The 20,676-nt window shown below is 37.7% G+C and overlaps 1 protein-coding gene across 8 annotated transcripts in view; it reads left to right on the plus strand.

Moving 5' to 3' along the window:
• LOC135081437 (guanine nucleotide-releasing factor 2) overlaps nucleotides 1–20,676 on the plus strand; it is a 36,905-nt gene that overhangs the window by 3,589 nt on the left and 12,640 nt on the right. For 6 of the 8 annotated variants that reach the window (XM_063976124.1, XM_063976132.1, XM_063976140.1 and 3 more), the window contains exons 2-9: nucleotides 10,553–10,721; nucleotides 15,097–15,205; nucleotides 15,314–15,422; nucleotides 15,679–15,993; nucleotides 17,410–17,551; nucleotides 18,602–18,682; nucleotides 19,106–19,236; nucleotides 19,722–19,815. In XM_063976124.1, coding sequence (XP_063832194.1) covers nucleotides 10,553–10,721; nucleotides 15,097–15,205; nucleotides 15,314–15,422; nucleotides 15,679–15,993; nucleotides 17,410–17,551; nucleotides 18,602–18,682; nucleotides 19,106–19,236; nucleotides 19,722–19,815 — 1,150 coding nt within the window. Of the gene's footprint in view, nucleotides 1–8,776; nucleotides 8,996–10,552; nucleotides 10,722–12,738; nucleotides 13,309–15,096; nucleotides 15,206–15,313; nucleotides 15,423–15,678; nucleotides 15,994–17,409; nucleotides 17,552–18,601; nucleotides 18,683–19,105; nucleotides 19,237–19,721; nucleotides 19,816–20,676 lie in introns of those variants that run through there. The other 2 variants (XM_063976174.1, XM_063976165.1) reach the window with 2 other exon arrangements.

A 20,676-nucleotide genomic window follows, 5' to 3' on the forward strand; every position in this document is an offset into this window, starting at 1 on the left:
CGAATGCTGCAACTTTGCTTTATCTTTAACATACCTTAACTCTACATACCTTACATGTAATAAGTTGACATCTAAATGCAGCGCTTCGCGAAAATCCCAGATCGTAACGGGGCAGAACTCTATAGAATTAGACATTCCTTTCGCGGTGCAGGGCCAGCTGGCTGCGAAGTACCTATGCCGGTCATTGCCTCAATTCATTTCCATCAATAGATCTTATTTCTTTCCATAGGAATTTTGTTATTTCTTATGTTATTTTAAACTAGAATGCTCTTGAGACTTTAATTTCTTCGACGGCTAATTGCTGACGAAATCATAGTGTTCAATGGCATACCATAGGAAAGGGATCTTTGCCATCGCGATTTAGGTTACAGAACATTACAGAGTCTTCTGTAACTGCATTCTGTTCCTTGTATTTTTATACGCTGGCATTTTTTTCGGACTATTTTTGAGCTACGACAAGGAAATTTAGTGAATATACTCAATCTTAAATTATGTAGAGTCATATTATGTTGAGTCATCATGTCATTTCAACGATGTTTACTGAGAGCTCTTGCCCGACATAGGATTATCGTCTCTGCATGCCTGAAAATGCAATGTAATAATATCAGCAAAACGCTTCCTAGTTTCTTGTGCCCTGGCACATCTACAGAGGCGATCTGTGGCACTGTAACGGGACTTAGCCCGAGTCGCGGTTTCGCGACGTGCCGAACAATCTATTTCCCTCATAATGATTACATAGTACTAGCTAGTACCTACTAGTACTAGTTACATAGTATTTATTGTCAAAGATATTAATTACTACAATTAAATAAGATTTTCACCAATAGCTTTTATGAAATAAACGCTCTAATAGCTTTTTTGTTGTGTGCTGCTGCTTAAAGGCACAGTTACTTATAGTAAATACTAATTTTACGAGATTCTCTCGTATGTCGTAAGTTAGTAAATGATATTGAAACCAATTTTAAACAAAATTTGTAGTCGTTAGAAACCATTTATTTTAAAGACCTCTATCTTGCCCGTCAAATCATCTATGATTGCGTATCCGTTCATGTTCAAATAAGTATGGACGCAGCTTATGCAATTGTTTTGAGATTAACCTTTGAGCAATAAATAAATTGCAGCATTCGCTGCGCTGTAATAAATGAAATGTGATATGATGTTCATAGAATGTGGTCGACAAACATTTTCTGTAAGTTATTCTGGACCTGTTGGTGCTGTGACATATTTCTACGCCGTAATGCTCATCTGAACACAGAAACCCGTTATGAGGAACCCATTTGCGCTTACCACATGTTGCCTCGATTACCTCAAGCTATTTACATAACGTCTTCTATGCAAATGTTCATTTGAATGCGCCAATTCAATTCTCCTCTGTGTATCTAGTTCAATCTAGTCATTACAGTTTTGATTTGAAGTGCATATGCATAACGTATGTATAAGGTCACCTCGGGAAGATTAGTGATTACCTAATAGCTTTTGTCCGCGTCTTTGCGTTAATATTAATGTCACAGAGAGTTTTTATAGCGCACGTCCTTCCAAGTGTTTCTTCTCACGAATCTCTCTATCTATTGGTAAAAACCGCATGAAAATCCGAAAATGGAAATAAACAGGCTACATTATTTGCGATAGCTGATCATTATAGAGCAGCTATTAACGGTCACATTATAAATGAATCTAAATCTCAGTCTGATAATTAAAAAAAGCGTAATTGAAATGTAATCGTGAGAACTTATGGATAACTTTAATACACACCAATTATGTTCAGTTAAAAGAATTGACAAATTACTGTTGAAAGGATTTTGACCTTCGGCGCATAAGATGTGTTTAATAGGTTCTCGAGGGAGCCTTCAATAAAACTTCACACGAGTGTGGCCTTCCTGTTATTGATATGATTGACTGTTACCATTGTTATGGTCGCGAACACGAGATGAACTCGTGAATTAACAAAAAAATTACTTCACTACTGAATTGCTAACACCAATTCTGGCTGGTCAGATAAATTATTTGCGTTACATTTTGTCTCTGCTAGTTGTACGGGACTTGAAACGTGATGTTCTTTTTTCATGTCCTCGTTCGCTCACGACGTTGCTCCAAAGTGCAACGTAATTCGTTTTATCATTAGGTACTGTTTTCTTGTTGCATAGAGTCGTGACGAGTTCTTCAGACACTGTACTATTGAGCAAACTTAGTAACAATATGGTATGTTTTCGTAATTCTTTCAACTTGAAATAAATATTCAAGCTGGTTTTGTTAGCGATTTCACTTAAGACATTGACTAAGGTTGGTCAACATGGTCGTGAAAACAATTTTCGTTGATGATCTGCAATATATCTAAGAAAAGAAGGCAATAATACTTTGTGTTGGTGTAATAATCGGGCAAGCAACTCGAAGTGTATGATCCCGTTAGGTTAGGTAGCTAGCTATCTAAAGCCGGGCTAGTTTATTGGAAAGTGAGTTGCACGGATCGTGGCTGGGTAGCGTGAAACTCTATGCTCTCTGTAGATTGATGAAAAAAACATCATTATACCTACTCATTATTACATCCATCAAAGTAACAGATAAATGGCTAAATTATCACAATTAAAGATGTATAGCATTTAAAGCATAATACACGTTAATAGATATGTATGATGAATATCAGTTTGTTTCATTCTTACTAGGTAGTAATCTTCCGTTATTTCGGACTAACCGTTCTGTGTTGCTAGGCCTCCTCGCGTTGATTGTCCTGAGAATAATTATCATCCCATCCCAACTAATATTATAAATGCGAAAGTAACTCTGTCTGTCTGTCTGTCTGTCTGTCTGTTACGCTTTCCCGCTTAAACCTCGCAACCGATTTTGATGAAATTATATTTAGATAGTTTTTATCCCGGTTTTTGAAACAGGGACGCGCGCGATAGTTTTTCTGTGGCAGACAAAATTCCACGCGGGCGAAGCCGCGGGCGGAAAGCTAGTGGTCTATAAAAGTTTGGCAGTTCCATGAGTAGTCCCAGAAAGATAGGCAGCGCTACTTTTGTTATAAAAGCACCGTCAAACATAGACTATCATGACTTGCGGTTATTTTATTGCTTTGTTTTGTCAACGATTACCACAGCTTTCTCAAGAATTTCTGATCTTTAGGCGTCTTATGTTAATTGGCCACGCTGAACAGGGTTCAGTGTTCACACGAACTGAACATTTAGATATTGCTGTCAATAAACCGTGACAAGTGCATGTCGGTTGCGTGCTCTATACCCGTTACTAGGCAGTTCACAGATGGCATTGCATGTAGCCCTGGCGCAAACTGCTAATGGTCAAGTGACACAGATCTCTAACACACTTCTTACTGTGCTATTGCCTACTTACACTTGTATGTAAATGCACACTAGATTTACCAATCATGGTCTTTGGCTTAGGTGTAACTAAATCCTACGTAGATGTGTAGGTTGTGATTAATATTCCGTTTCTTTATTAGGTTCATTCAGAAAAAATAAATGGAAAGTTGCTCTGAATTAAAAATGAAGAGGCTAATTCTAGACTCCTTCGGCATTTTGGTAAAATATGTATTTGAAGTTTTTCTGTTCAGATAGGTAGAGAAAATGTCCAACCGCTGCAACTCCTGTGTAGCCAGGATCTACAGCACGACTTCCAATAAAACCCTGCAAGTAATGTATCTAGATTCGATCTGCTCACTTTGTGGAAATATGTATAGATGGTAGGCCATACTATACTCACATAAAGATTTGTTTATTAATCTACAACATTGTTTACAAGGTTAGGTAATTATTAAAACAATTTATTGAGATACATTGTTATACATATTTATAATTAGTTACACAGCCAGCATACCTTATTGAGATCAGCAAGGTCGGTTTCTTCTTGCAATGTAATTTCGATTTAATTTAAAGCGGTTCTGAACTACTTTCGGAATTTCAGGAACGTAATTTCGAATTTTTTATACCGTACCCCTTAACCGCACATTCAATGAGCAAGTTTTGTTTTATCCTATTTTTTTTTCGAAATGTAGAATCGAATGCATTTCTTTTGTAAATAATTATCTACCTGTTATTTTGTTATATTCCAAAACAAAAAAGGATAAACATTAAACACAAATAGAGTGCATTACTCACGTACATCCTTTTTTCGAACTAATTAGTGGAATTAATTATTAGGTTACCTACCTAATCAAGGGCAAGGTGATAACGGAGTTTAGTAGGTTTTGTTTTGAATTAAATATTTTAAAAGTCACGTATTGTTGCAGACTTGTTGTAAAGCGGTGTATTTCGTCAATATCATTGCAAATGTCCTCCGGTGCTTCGAAACAGTTACTTACATTAGTTACATTACCGTGTAGGAAGAGATTACGGTTGTTAGGTAACGATCACAAATTAGCGGAGAATCGGTCAATTGTAGGGACAGGTGTGCGCGGGCGCAGTCGGCGGAGATGCCTGGTGGAGCCAACACTTTCACTCTCGGCGACAGCAGCCCAGCCTGCCAGTGCTGCCGCGCCGCCGCCCTCGGCCGACCGCTTGCTTGCTCGGGCGCACGGGCCACTGCGATCGATCGGCACCCCGTGTCAATCTTATGCTTCGTTGCGCATGGGCTCGCCAACTCGTTGCTCTGCTGAATATCGAGATCGTGTTGTGAAAAACTCATGGTTATTTTTAGTTCTGCCGTGTCGTCCGTTCGATGTGGTTATCCATGGCATTTCGGAGCGAAAACCTTCAGTTTTCTTTTTCATTACTTTTAAGCGATAATAAAAAATAACAGTATTGTGATAGAATTTGTGTTGTGTCATAGCGTGTAATAATTGTGCTGACAGGTGAAAACACAGGTGTCCAAAATCAAGTGACGGAAACCCAGAGAAAGTCGTTAATTCCGCTATTCAATTTCTAAGTTTGTTTAGCTAGTGTAAACATCACATATTGAGGTTTCGTAACCCAAGTCGCCATCGTAAGAAATCTTGAGTAATGATGTACATATTTATTAATTTAAATACGTCCAACTAGAACACGGAATACCAATTGGGCAGATACAGATTCATGTGACGTTTGGAGTGGTGTCCAATTTTGTAGTGTCAAGGTTGTCGGGTCAGGCAGACGGACTGAACAGCAGCAATCTGTAGCGAGCTGCGGCGCGTGATGCGCATATGACGAGCGTCACGACGCTCACTGTAAATAAATAATGACCTAATTGTACATACGAAACTCGCTATTTCTGAGGCTGACTTACATCGTAACAAGGTAAAGTCTTGTTTTATCAGTGTCTCGCTTGTGATCCTGATGTTTTATTTTCGACAAAGCTCTAAGCTATTATGTCGCTGACAGGTGCCGACAAATAATGCGGCACCGTATTTAAACTCGGACAAAATGCCACATTACGACGAAAGTTTTATATACGATGACAATCAAAACCAACGAAGAAATAAAAGAAGTTATCGGGTGTATAAAAATGGTCTAAGCCCGATAAACTTTTTAGAATCGAACGATGTATTTCATAATCTCGAAGAGAGAGGAACGTCAGTTCTGAAAAATAACATAAAAAACATTAAACATCGAAATAACCGTAAGGTAGTACAAAATAGAAATACACAGTACAAGACACCAGACATAATAGTAGACCACTGTCCACGGATTAGTGTGTTTGATCCAAGTAAATTGATTATTGATATAAGGAATAATAATAAACCACTAACACCTTGTAAAAGTTTTGATAATCTGACGATCAAACCTGTGAAGAAGAATGATATGAGAAAAGAGAAGATTCGAAATGGATTCAGCCTGCAAAATTTATTGGATGACGGGAAATTGAAACATTACGTCTCCCCTTTAGAAGATATTTCAGTAGCAACGCGGAGTGATGATGTTAAAAATTCATACTCTGTCGTGGATGCGCGTCGTCGCCCCTTGCAGCGACGCATACTGAGGAGCGCGCCCGCGCCCGGAGTCGGCGTGTACCGCCAGATCAGCGGGGAAAGACCCGCGGCAGTCAATAATGTCCACGGTAACTAATTAATACATAATATAAAGACATAAATCCAGTATTCTTGACATCCATGATCCATATGGATCTCTGTCACTCACTCATTTAACATGTTTACACTGACTGTGGCTAGGGTTGCCAGGCGTCCGGCTTTAGCCGGACATGTTTGGCTTTTTAGGGTCTTGTCCGGCCAAATATTGCCTTGTCCGGCCTGTCCGGCTTTTGTTAGGCTTTTTATTTGGTTGCCGCGCCAGGCGAAAGTCGAGCCACAGAATCATATGAAGCGCACGCATCAGGATGTTGGTTAGCAACCGATGATGATAGTACTCACTCATGAGCTGACACTAATTGCCTAATTGCACCCCCCGTCACATGTCCGGCTTTTAGGGTAAAATGTCCGGCCAAATGAAACACAAAGTCCGGCTTTTGTGATTTTGGACCTGGCAACCCTAACTGTGGCACATTGTAAGAAAGTAAAAATTTAAAATAATAAACGTATCTTTTCACAACTAAAATACAAAAAGAAAAACATTTAATTAACAATTGGTTCGATTAAATCTACGATTACTCCAGTAATGTCATATTAATTTTGTTTATTAGCAGTGCTAATCACGATAATATCGTAGTTTTATTTACAGGCGTTATCTCTCAGTTAAAAAATTGAAAATACATTAATTTATAATTTTTAAGGTTTTCTACAAATTTTCCCGTCTTCATCGTTTTAAATGTCGATTAAGGTTATGTATGTCAAGGTTTATATTTTTATATTGTCAACCTGATTCAGTGTTCTCATGACGGCATAATGGTTCATATTAATTTTGATTGCTTTCGTTCGGCCTTTAGCAGGTTCTCATCTCATGAATCAAATACAAATACTTAACGATGTTTAAGTTTTTCTCGTGTAGTTGAAACAGGGAAAAGGTTAAATTAGCAGCCGGAGTTTACTAAACCGTAAACGATTTATCGTAATAAGTATGACTGACAATCTACATGCGTAACGTGATAGGCGGACTCATTGCCGTATTGCAAAATTGAAAGTCGGACGTAACTAGATAACTATGCTCTATTTCCACACAGCGAAACGGAAGAGAATGCAGCCTGGAGAGCTTTCGGTTTTTCTTCCTTGTTCGTGTCGCTGCGCTTTGTAAAGAGCTAAGCTAGTGCATCTAATGAAATGCTTGATCTTGTATAACAAGGCGTAAGAGACGCGGGAAACCACACCATTGTGTCCATATTCCATTGTTGCGATAATGTTAAGGCCGTACACAAAAACTGTGTTGAATAATACCCCCTGAATACTATTACTTCTTCTCAAGTAGTATCGATTGCCGCAATAAACATTGTAATCTACTCATGCCTTTCCACTTCGTTGCCTGCTTTTTAAAAATAATTTTAATTTCATCTTTGAATGTGATTAGTCCTGTAAAACGGTACCAACTCTCAGCAAAATGCACATCTAAAATCTAATTAGCAATATTATGTAAACATTTATTCGAGTTTCTAATATAAAACTTTCTTAGAGGTAAAATTTTTGATTCGTTAGTATTTTCACTGACTGGTGTTTATCTACACATTGATCACAATTTACTTTCTTTTTTTCGATATGCAACAAAGACTTCGTCATCATCATAACACACAGATTATTATCTGCTGCAAATTGTAACAATTTAAATTATCTACTAACAATGTTTTCATCCATTAAAGAAATCTTAGTGGCATGTAAGAAAGATTGTTCAGATTTTTCTGAGCATATTTAAAAGCTTGTTGAAAGATTTGTCCGCGACTCTGGAAAATGTGTATTGTCTTTAACTTTGCTTTATATTTCATGGAAGCTCTCGGAAAAGTCCCACATTAACACATTGTAAACCATTAGGATAAAAATGGCGTGAAAAAGTGTATATTTTTCTAATTAGCAAAATCTTTACACGTTTTATGTTAACTAACTTTGTTTTAGAAGTAGGTACGTATTCATTCGTATAGGTACTTAATATCCATAATAATATTGAAAGATAAGCAACTATTCTCAGAAATTTTTTGAGCAGCTCTATTAAAGTACATTGTATTTTGTAAGAGTTTTCGTCCGGAAATGGTTAACGATTTGTTTATTGTGTAGAGATAGGAAATGTAACATTGGAGCTTTCGATACGAAATGGTTACATTCATCTACTGTTTTTTACGTAAATTCGGTCCCCACTGTCCTCAGTCTTAAGCGAAGCTAAATACAGAACTGAATGTTGGAACTTGTAACATAAAAATCAAACACTTGTTGTTGATTGGCCTGACGGTTCTCCATCTCCTATACTCTAATAATTTCTGAGAAACCCTGAACTAAATGGAAAATTCAAAGATATCCTTGCTGTTACTGCTGCAACTGCAGTGTAAAATCAGTCTCTACATTTTAATATAAAATATAACAATGGTGCAAGATCCGTTATGAAGCTTTACGTCTTATCATAAAATTACAATTATTGGCTAATAATACAGCTCATACCTATTTTATATTTCGTACTAGCTACTACTATTTTGTAGACTAATTCCTGTAGTTCTTCATAATGTTTTAGTGGTTTTTGTTATCTTTATCCTTCCTGGTAGTTCGACTTCGTAATATTTGAGTAGTTTTTAACTTACATGTTTCCTTTGTCAATTACTTATCGCCTGGAGTGTCTTGGTATGAAGGGTCGTGTAGAGACGATGGGACAGGGCCGTCCTACCGAAGCTGCATGCTAAGTAGGTTTTTAATATCGGGCGTGTTTATGATGTGTATGGCATGACGCACTCGGACTTGGAGCGAGGACCGGCGTCCGTCCGTCGCAGTCAGTCGGCGCAAACCGCGGCTTTGGGCGCGTCCTGCTGTCGCCTCGATATTTATTTATAAACGCACATCCAGTGATAAACTTGTGTTTACCCTTGTAATTGCTCCCTTATGGCTCAAACTAGTGGAAGTACATTTGAGCGCCAGTGTTAACTCTTGAAAGACAAAGTAATTTGTTATTTATTTGTGTGACGAGAATCTGGCTTACGTCATTGTCCTCAGGTAGGTCCAAATCACTTAAATCCAATCCAATTAGGTCGATGTTTCGCAGTAGTATAATAATGTATTCTTTGTTCTAGAATATTTTATCCAGTCAGTAGGCCTAATTATAAATTGAAACTTTATGTTATCCTAAACATAAGTAACAAAGCTTTGAGCATTGGAGTACTTTATTATGATTATATTATAAAGGATGGCATAAATTGACAGATTTTATAGTTTAGATATTATATGTAATAGCATGTGTAATATTTGATTAAATCATTTTTATTATCTTAAATTTAAGCAGACATTTTCCCTTTTAAAGTAGCGACCAATTAGGTACTCGTACATACAAAAACAACTTTGATCAAGCAGTCGGTTGGTTCGATTGAATACTTTCCTTATACGGTCGCTTGCTATATTCAGCATTCGCAGTTATGATCAGGTAAGCTGGCTCAATGTATGTTGTAGATAGGTACTACAAGTACTTACCTACCATATAACATTGGACAGCTATACCTACGTCATACCTACCTGCACAATGTTATTATCCTTTCTTGCAGAGACTTTGATTTTTAAAAAGAGTTTTGAATACTGCTTCTAGTTTTGTCTTCTCCAATACAGGAATCAATAAATAAGCCGCAGAATTCAAATTTAAATATCTTGTTTCAGTTCCAATATGTTTTGAACCACCCAAAAATCTTTTCTCAACCTTCAAACCCAAACAAAGTAGTAGACTTTAAGGAAATGACCTTGGAAGACACTAAATCATTGACGCAGCTGACCTTTACAATGTGTTTACATCTTAAATTCCAAACTAAATTGCTTACGAACATAATAATTTAAGCAATATTTCAAAACAATTAGGTACCTATAGTATACTATACGGTATAATTAGGTGTGTAATAAGTTATAAACGAAAACATAAGATGACGCATCAGCATACATAAATACGCATTTATTTTCAGTTATTTCTACAATATTGACATCTAGAGCAAATCCAATTAAAGCCAATGTAATTTAATAATAAACTAACATAAGTTCATCAACGCTTTGCATTTGTTTAATTAAAAGAAAGTTTAGGAATGTAACTTGGCGAGTTTTGCATAATAGTCATAATTTACATGTATGGTCGAACGCATGATGTAACTATTGAAACTTGAAATTGTGTTGGTGTGAGGTGTGAAGTTCATCCTCTCGCTTATGTTTGAAAAGCTTTTTTTATTTACTTTTGACGACTATGGCGCTAATATGGCACAACCACATAGTGCCAAAATGTTTTAAATTAAATTCTAACTCTTATATGTATTTATTTAATTGGTAGAGTTCTTGTGGAATCTTTGCGTTAGATACTGCAACACTGCACTGTGACGATCCTGTGTCAATTTTGTACATTTACCTATCATACTTATTAATCACCACTTTAACCAATCGTTAGACTTATGGCCCAATTAGGTCAGCTAATTCCCCTCTATCTCTTTGTATACCAACATTCAGTTTATGCGCCATGTAATTTATGCATGATGCATCGTCAGATAGGTATTTTGAGGATGCGTACTTATGGTAATTTGATTGCAGAGACCGAGGCTTGCGGAGAAGCGGGCTCGGGGCACCGCGGCTCGCTGCGCGGCGCCAACAAGCTGGCGCGGCGCGCGCGCTCCTTCAAGGACGACCTACTGGAGCGCATCTCCAACATGCGCTCGCCGGCGCAGCAGCATCACCCGCCGCACCTCTCCTCGGCTATTAGGTCAGCCTTATCGCACTTATCAAGAACACCGCCTGGGTCAGTGACGCGCCGGAACGCGTGCGTGCGTAGGCATCGTACCGAGCGCACGCATGCATTTCCGATGAGTGTGCCGTTCCCCGTTCCAGTGCATTGTCTTTTCAAATTTTATTTGTGATACACTATTTATGTAGAGTTTTACAGTTAGACATTCTAATTATGACGAAGTTACCCATATAATCCAGATGTGCAATGAAAATCTTCATCATGTTAAAATTTTGTTAGGAGCAGAGATTTATTTCATCAGGGTGCGCCAAAGTTCACCTAAATTTTCAACTCCAAAAATTGGAAGTCCGAAAATGTTCTTCCTAAAATTTTTCATCCTAACAATCACAATTCCTAACTACTCTGTCTCTAATGTTCATAATTCCGAATCATTCAACTTCATAATGTCATTAGCAATAAACATCTATTATACTTTTATTTGTTCTCCTAGATTTTCTAAACATAACCATATTTTACACTATTATTCAATATCATATCTTTTTTGTTTAGATTTCTTTCTTTGACGATATATTAAAGTTCAAGTTTGTTGGCATTAGCACGTATACTTGAGTCCCGCTCCAGTCAATCAGTCAAGTTCCAGAAACGAATCGGTCCTATTCATAATATTATTGGTTTAGGTTAGGTTAGAACTGTGACCACAACGCACCAGCCGAGCGAGCGAAGCCAAAGTCCCGCTCCAGTCATTCAGTCAAGTTCCAGAAACGAATCGGTCCTATTCATAATTATTGGTTTAGGTTAGGTTAGAACTGTGACCACAACGCACCAGCCGAGCGAGCGAAGCCAGAGTCCCGCTCCAGTCATTCAGTCAAGTTCCAGAAACGAATCGGTCCTATTCATAATTATTGGTTTAGGTTAGGTTAGAACTGTGACCACAACGCACGAGCCGAGCGAGCGAAGCCAGAGTCCCGCTCCAGTCATTCAGTCAAGTTCCAGAAACGAATCGGTCCTATTCATAATTATTGGTTTAGGTTAGGTTAGAACTGTGACCACAACGTACCAGCCGAGCGAGCGAAGCCAGAGTCCCGCTCCAGTCATTCAGTCAAGTTTCAGAAACGAATCGGTCCTATTCATAATTATTGGTTTAGGTTAGGTTAGAACTGTGACCACAACGCACGAGCCGAGCGAGCGAAGCCAGAGTCCCGCTCCAGTCATTCAGTCAAGTTCCAGAAACGAATCGGTCCTATTCATAATTATTGGTTTAGGTTAGGTTAGAACTGTGACCACAACGTACCAGCCGAGCGAGCGAAGCCAGAGTCCCGCTCCAGTCATTCAGTCAAGTTTCAGAACGAATCGGTCCTATTCATAATTATTGGTTTAGGTTAGGTTAGAACTGTGACCACAACGCACGAGCCGAGCGAGCGAAGCCAGAGTCCCGCTCCAGTCATTCAGTCAAGTTCAAGAAACGAATCGGTCCTATTCATAATTATTGGTTTAGGTTAGGTTAGAACTGTGACCTTACATTTCATTCGCGAAGAACGTACTTCTGTACGTAGTATTTATTATTATTCTATGTTATGTGTGAAAATATTATGGTAATGTTTAGGGATAAAAGTGTTATGATAAAAAACAGTAGGAGTTTAAATATATTTACATAAATGATATTATTAATTACAATTTTCGGAAACATGAGTGTTATGAACATCGCCGGTAGCACTACAAATAGTATGAATGAAAACTTTAGGATGAAAAATTTTAGGAAGAGTGATCATTCGGATTTAAAATCGTTAGGAAGAACAATTTCGGGTAAATAACTTTAGGTGAGCCAATATGGACCCATTTCATCACGATCTCTATTAAGGTTGTTTTTCAATCTCGACATCCTCTCCTCAACCAACAACAATCTATCCACTATCTACTTTGTTTGCACTGCGATCAAATATTCATACTGTATTGTTTCTTATCTAAATTGATAATAATTTTAGATACATAACTCCGTTATCTTAACTGACAACGGTGTAAGAAAGTGTCGCTTTAACAGTTTTATCTCAACCGCTAACGAAAGAACAATGCTTTTGTTATTTCGTGTTAGATTTGCTTTAAAATATTCAAGTGTATTGACAGCAGATCCGCGTAGTTAGTGCTAACCTTTGTACTGGGCTGCGAGCGTTGTTGTGAGTGCGCAGTGCTTTACCGTTTGCGGGGCGTTAATGTAGACATTGCACTAAATGTGGATGTTATTATGAGTCACGACCGCGACCCGCCACTGTCGTACTCATTAGTGACTGTCCGCTGAAATCTCATTAGTTAGTGCGTGCTATGTTAAGTGATTACATTTTAATGTCCGCGCCCGGGCTGTCGGCGTGACTGAATCGCTTTTTATTTATTGTGCGGCTAGTGGACGCGCGTTTTTACCGCGTTGAGGTTGTTCGAAAGTAGTTCTGTGTGCGGAACGTCCGAGCGACTAGTGTGGTCAAGTGTTCTTTACGGCTCGGGCGGAGTGGCTCAGGTGTACATAAATGTCGAACGCGGTGCGATCGCCCGTCGGCGACTGGTTCAACAGACGCACGAATCAACTTCACCGGAGATTTGCCAACAATGGAAGACGGTACGATCGTTAGATAAGTTACACGTTCTTCATGTTAAGGCGTAACGTCCTTTGTTTTTGGTTACGGCCGGAATAAATTCAAATATCGTTAGGTATGTAGGTAATTGTTTTTGCAATCAATTTACGTCACATAGATACGCAGGTCCAACCAGTACATAAATCATTAAGCAATGCTCAGATTACCAATATAGTATCAGAATTTCATACAATTTGTGAAGAAATTGTCCTTGGCTCTGACAGTGAACTTAGAAGTCCAAGGACGAGTGATCTATTAAATTTTATTTGTAAGTAGGCTTTACTGCAGGCAGACTTGCTATCATTGCTAACCATAGCGATATTTGTTCCTTTCTATGTAATGTTTATTTATTTTTGTTCGATCATTCATGAAGTCAGTCGAACCGGGACCTCCTACTTGAATATCAAATATAACTCGTTGTTGTTATTCACGTTGCGGTGTGGGCTTTGCATGCAAAACAGCTTCTTTCGCAACACATTCCGAGCAATGACATTTTTAAGTGATCCTTTATGTAACACACTTATGAATCTAGTAAGGTTTATTGAAGGTTGTTATCGAGGTTAATTAAGGCACACACAAGCTGTCATTAAAAGTTTTGGTATGCACTAGTGAAAACCCAGCACAGTTAATTAATTTAATTTTTCATACTTTTCTTCAATAAAACTTAGTATTATGATCTTGATAACCTGATAACTGATAAGATATACTTTTTCTGAGAATATTATCGATATCCGAGTTATTATACTTGCATGCGGAAGGATCAGTTTCCGTACCATTTTATTATATGACAAAGTTTCCAATGACATGAATTAAGAGCTAAAAATCAAGTTGATACATAGTGTATGTAACCCATTTCAACATGGCTAATAGTTAGTAAAAATTGAAGGATTCAAGTCCGTTGGAATGTCAATATGATGGGGAAATATTGTTGATTTGATAACTCATATAAATTTGGGTATTCGCCCATTAGTATGCTAACATCGCCCGTCTCATCTGTATTCAATTATATGTGACGTGATGTGGATTATATAAATATACATGATACACGTCTAGCCTAGTGTGAATGTCGTCGTTAATTTGTTCTGGAATTAGTTGTTTAGTAATTCAATTATATTTCTTTTCAATTTAAAATAATTTAAGTATAGAAATAAAATTTGATACTTTTTTCGTTGAATAATTAAATTACTTACATTTAACACATACGATCATTTTCGCTACTTCGTTATAAATGCCCATCATCACCATCTTACATAGCGCACGAGTTGGATAAGTTATTAAAGACACCGTCACGACACCGTTATGCATTATAGTTCAAAAGTATAGGTGCAAAACTGCAAATAAATTTTAAAACAAATTAGGTATCGCGACTTTATTGTTGTAGGTAATATTTTTTTATCGAACTGTGTCATGCGTATTACGTATTTTTACCATTTTTGTAGGTTCTGTTGTAACGTCTTTCAATAATGATGACAAAATTGGTAATGTGATTTTTATAATTTTGTATGTCAATAGATTAAAGTCCAATAATTTGCGAAACCACAATTATTATTAAGTCATTACTTTGATAATAGTAGTATTTAGTTCGTTATGGCTCTAGAAATGTAAACTAAACTAATTGAAACATCAATTATAATTGGACTTCTACGTCTGTGTACACAAATGTTGCATGTTGAATGTTTATTCCGTCATAATGTTTTCTTAGAACCTATTAATGACAAAATAATCACACATTTTTATATTTAATGATATTTTAAATGATGTATTGTTTGCAGATCACATTCCCCGCTTAGTCCGAAACTTCGGAACATGGGGGCGAAGTCTGCTGCGGCCGAGGAAGGGGAAGTCACGCCTGCCAAAGAACTGGAACGGCTAGTCAAAGAGGTTCATTTCATGCCTACAATACCATTTGCTGTGTTTATATTTTGCTCGTTCATCCGATAAATTGCATTGACTATCGCTATAAAATCACCTTTTTATCTCTAATTGCAGGTTACGTTCGGGTTGAAACACTTCTCTGACGTTATAACAAAAAGGAAGCTAGAAATGCTGCCTGACAACGGCACGATAGTCTTCGAATCTATTGCTAATATACACAAAGGTATTTTTTTTATTACAGTTTCGTGCAGTATGTTTGCGTGATATTACGGAAAATTTATTTGATTGAAATTACTGTTTGATTGCGCTTCTAATGCCCAATTAATCTAAAAGACCATTGAAACCTGAATCCCGTTTTCGAATATAATCGACGAGTCTATAGTGTAATATTTTGCGCTCCGGCGATGTTATATTTTACTGCCTAGTTTTCGATTTATTTAACCTCCTATCCTAACTGATCCATCACGTTCGTGTTACAGAAATAAAACCGTACTGCGCTCGCTCGCCGCAGCTGATGAGCGCCGTGAAGCGTCTGTGCACGGCGCTGGCGATGCTGATCCGTTTGTGCGATGAGATCACGGCCGTGAGCTTGCGAGCCGACGCGGGGAATGAGGAGCTGGATACATCTGCGGCGGCGCTGTCGCCGGAGCACGTCAGTGCGGTCGTTAAGGGCGTGACGGCGGCGGTGACGGACGTAGCGGCGTTAGCGCAACAGCACATGACGCGGCCCGCGCTTTCCCCGCGACCGGCGCTCGTCTCGCCGCGAGCTAATACGCAGAGGAACTCCTTGCCGGGTAACTATCTTATTTATATAGACTTGCTCTTGATAACTCCAAGAGGTGCAGATGCGATCTATGAGCGAGACTACCCCGAAGATGTCTATTCACCCCTGACTTGAAGGCTTTAGGGTTGTATAACTTTAGGAACTCAAGAGGGTGATAAGGAATTCCACCTATTGGCAGAGCACATAAAAGATGTAGCCTGCGCTTAGTGCGAGTAAGAGGTATGATTTATGATTGTGGGCTTACCCTATCAGAAACATCCTCATGAAATAACTTGGGCAAATGGGCAATTCTAAGCTCGATTCCCAGACGGGTCACGTATACCTAAACTAGTGTAGTCATAAAACAAAAATGTTAGTACCTTTTACATAAAATGCCACAGTGTTTACCTTGATGTGCTGTCGTACATTAGTCACTGTGTTTACCTGCTTGTTTCGTATAAACTGCGGATATCTTAAACCCTATTTTATAAAATCACTTGGTTAGGACTTGCTTTATTTAATGTTATTTGTTGGAAAAGAAATATGATCAGTTGAGCGCGCAAAACTATGTGCTGTGTTGACGGGAGGAGGTGTACCTACCTCGCCTGCCCTCGTGCCCTCGCGCAACCGAGTTAATTAACTTTATAAAATAACGAGGCACTCATTGCTCGAGGTAGGGGGTCTAAACGAATGCCCATTGGTAGCGTGGAACTCATTTCTACTCTATCTAAAATAAAATAATAAATAATATACTAACTCATATTAAGTCACCCAGAAAGCTGCGTGCATACTTTTATAGATTATCATATCATCATCTATCAAATTGTATGATTGAATGCTTGTAGCAGTATTTATGTATGCTCCAATGATTTTGCATAAAAGCATGCGATTTGTTTGACCAATAAATCAACTTAGGAATGATTTATACAGTTGTATTCGATTACTCGTACATAATACACGAGTCATTAAAACGTTGCTACGTGCACAATAGATTGAATCCCCTTTTTCTGATATTGTTGCCGTGAATCATGATCGTAACAACTGACCAAACGGGAAACCCTCGTTAAATTATACATACGATTAGAGCTAAACGTAATTGTAGTATTTGCGTAATATGCCTAATCAGTCCTTAGTCATGACGATCGTAATTCGTAAGCCTTTTAAATGGTTAATTTCAATTTGTACATCTCATTACGTAATTAGAATAATGATAACCGTGAAAATACAAGTAACTGATTAGGCTCAAATATTAGATGTTTTCTCACAAAGCTAAAACTACTACGAGTATTATCTGAGTGTCCTATTAATTTTTAATTAAATATTGTCACTTTGTAACTATGACGAATATACGAGTAAATTTCATTTTTAATTCTGTTGATAAAACACAAGTAACAAGCTATTAATTCTACATACCGTCGTAATGCTCAATCACGATGTCTTCTTGCAGATATCCCTCTGACTCCCAAAGAGTTATCGTTGCTGACGGGAGAGGGCGGCAGCGAGTCGGCCGGTGTGAGAGCCTCGCACTCCTCTGAATCGGTGCTTGATGCGCCCGACTCGCCCCCGCCGAAGCCAGCGAGGCCCAATAGGTAACTTGTTAGAATTATTGCGACTCCTCTGAAAATCCCAATGCCCAATGACAATGTGAGAATGCACAATGGCATTAAGCAACTATATGACATGAAAGAATATAATAATAAATAATAATAAAATCGTTTATTGCAAGAAAAACAATTACATTTTTCATATTAATCTTGGACTCCACACTAGGCAAGCCTGTCTCGTGGAGGCCAGGAGATAACTTTACAATATTTTAGGTACTTAAAACTATTATTAACATAAAAACAATAAAAAATCAATTATTGTGCTGTATGTTTTATAAGTATGGGTTAAGTATGTGTTGTGTATTAAGTAATTAGTGGTTGGTGATAAAATATTATGAAGTGTAGGTACGCCGTAGGTTTCACATTTTATTTATTGTACTATTCGTATGAAATGCTCTGTGTAAAATCTATTTGACTATGCAATTCAAGAGACATGCTATGGCAATAAAATTTAAATGATACAGTACCTAAGTCATTGTTGTTGTAATAAAGTAGCACAGTGTTAGTTAAGTAAATAGGCGTTTTAATTAGTGGCTTACTTACTGAAACTACTAACAGAACTGAAATAATATTAATAAAATTATTTTTTTATTATATCGTTGATTGGTTAATGCGTTACTGAATTGTTTTATAACTGTAAAATAAGCTATTTATAATTAACAATTGCAGTAAAAAGCGCTTGATTGTTATGTCTACATCTGAGCAATAAAATTGTTTAGATTTAGATAAGAAATGACATTTGGTGAAATTATGATTGGTGTGTGCGCATGTTTATCTCACGCAACAAAATAAACAAGACGAATTGGCTAAATAAAAAAGAATTTAATGCGATATGACAGTATTTATGTACATATTAGAGTGATATTAATCTTCGTTAATAACTTTCGATGTAATCTATTGCAATATAATGGAGAGACGTGTTACTAAGGTATTCTACAGATCTCTAATAGGTAAATAGCAGACGATTTCGCGCAGGTGCAAGTTTTCTAATGTCAACAAGTTTATGCGATAGTGAGAGTGAAATTGTGTTTGCAGGAAAATCGAGTTGGCCCCACCTTTGCCGCCCAAGCGCAAGTCTGCCAACGACAACTCCCTTCTCGCGCTGTCCATCGACAGGTTAGTAAAAGGGCCTTGTAATAAATACTTGTTACATACACAACCTACAGCAAAAGTTCGTTGCTCCTGCTTTCACTTTGAGATGAAGTCCGCTTAATATTTCCTCGCTAATTGATTATTCTTATCATTGGTTATGTAAGTTCTACATAATGTGTATTCATTTTTGCATTTATACGGAAAGGATATATTATATCATATGACTTGCATATTAAGTAACTGTGAAATTTTTAGTAACAATATTTTACTTTTAATTAATTAAGGTCATGTAGCTTGCTTATTATATTGTAAAGTGAATATGTAGTTCATTCAGGTAATTACTTAGCGGAGCCTTATTTAATTGTTGTTCGGATGTTATATAAAAAAAAACTAAGTATTCGACTAGGGAAGAACGTCACGATTAATCAATTTTTTTGTTTTGTTTAGGCTTTCCCTACAATCGCACAGCAGTGGTTCATTGGACTCCATGTTGAACGTGTCAAACGACGAGGAGCGCAACTCCCATGAGGCCAACAACCACGACCATGTTTTCATCACACAGCCTAATGATATGCTAGGTAAGATATTATTTTGATACTTAGTACTCTTCTTCTTGTATCTTGTGGTTTTGAACAATTCAGATCAAAAACCCGGTGTCAGACTAAAACAGCTGCTATTGGCTTCTGAAATGGCTTAATCCTATTGAATTAGACTGATGATTGAAGTGTCTTCAGATCGTACTTCTGAAGACATGTCAAATCGTCAGGTTGATTCAAATCTCACTTACCAAAAACGTGATTACTAAGAACTAAGAGTTGACCACGAATACTTTTAATTTATTTATCTCATCTGTCCAGTCAGACGTCTCATGGTAAATGGCGCAGAACAGTCCAGAGTGGACATTATAATTATTATTGTCGGAGGCTAAAGACTCGCTTTTCTCACTTGTGACTGAGTTACAAGTTCAAGAACTATTAATTTTTGTTAAGTGAATGAGTGAAAAGTTCAAAGACTATTAATTTTTGTTAAGTGAATAAGTAAAAACTAATGTTTATTTCCCCAGGCGTGTGCAGCTGCAACGCGGCGGGCGAGCTGCGCGCGTCGCTGGAGGCGCACGAGGCGCACGCGCACGCGAACGCGCACTCCAACCACAACCGGTACGTGCCACATACATAACATAATACCAGAGTAAATACAAATGAGTAGGTCATCTTCATAGAAACGCACCGAGCGCGGTTTGTATGTGAGCGCGCCAATATACGTATGCGGCGCGCACGCACACACTGACAAAATTCGGCGTAACCACCGCTAATCCCCTCTAAATTTTGTCAGTGTGTGCGTGCAAGCCGCATGCGCGCTCACATACAAACCGCGCCCGTGCGTTTCTATGAAAATGACCTACTCATTTGTATTTACTGTGATAATACGCACCGCACTAGGGTTAGTAAAGATGCGATATTGTCGGTTCGCGTGCGATTCCAATGCAGACTGCGGGAAAAATGATTCTGGCGATTAGCTTTCAAATCGAGAGGCTTTAAATAATAAAATATCCGACATTAGATACATTTCTAAATTCCGTTACAAATCCGCGGAGAAGTCATTCTTTAAGAACTCAAAATTGAAAAATATAAACTGGTTATTTGATATTTATTTTATATTAAACAAAGTTATACAACAAATCCCAAACATAATTAACTCTTAGAAAAATAAATACTTAGCTAGTTTAATAAAATCAGTAAATATTTATACAGTATAATATCAAATTGATAGCTACCTAAGAAGTCCGTACAAATATCAAATAATAAATGTATTCTATCCGCTTGATATACATCGGCGAACCCTAAACTCGCACGCACCGCGCTAACCGCACGCTGCGGTCACGAGATCACTGTATTACGATATGTGTGCACTAATGTATTGCGAAACTACACAAATCGAGCGAACTACGCCAAAAACGTGATTCCGTTGATGAGGTTCAACATTATTTATTGCCTTTTTGGTCATTTGCAATATCATTA

Source organism: Ostrinia nubilalis, chromosome 2 (genome assembly GCF_963855985.1).
Source record: "Ostrinia nubilalis chromosome 2, ilOstNubi1.1, whole genome shotgun sequence".
In the NCBI taxonomy this organism is placed as follows: Eukaryota; Metazoa; Arthropoda; class Insecta; order Lepidoptera; family Crambidae; genus Ostrinia; species Ostrinia nubilalis.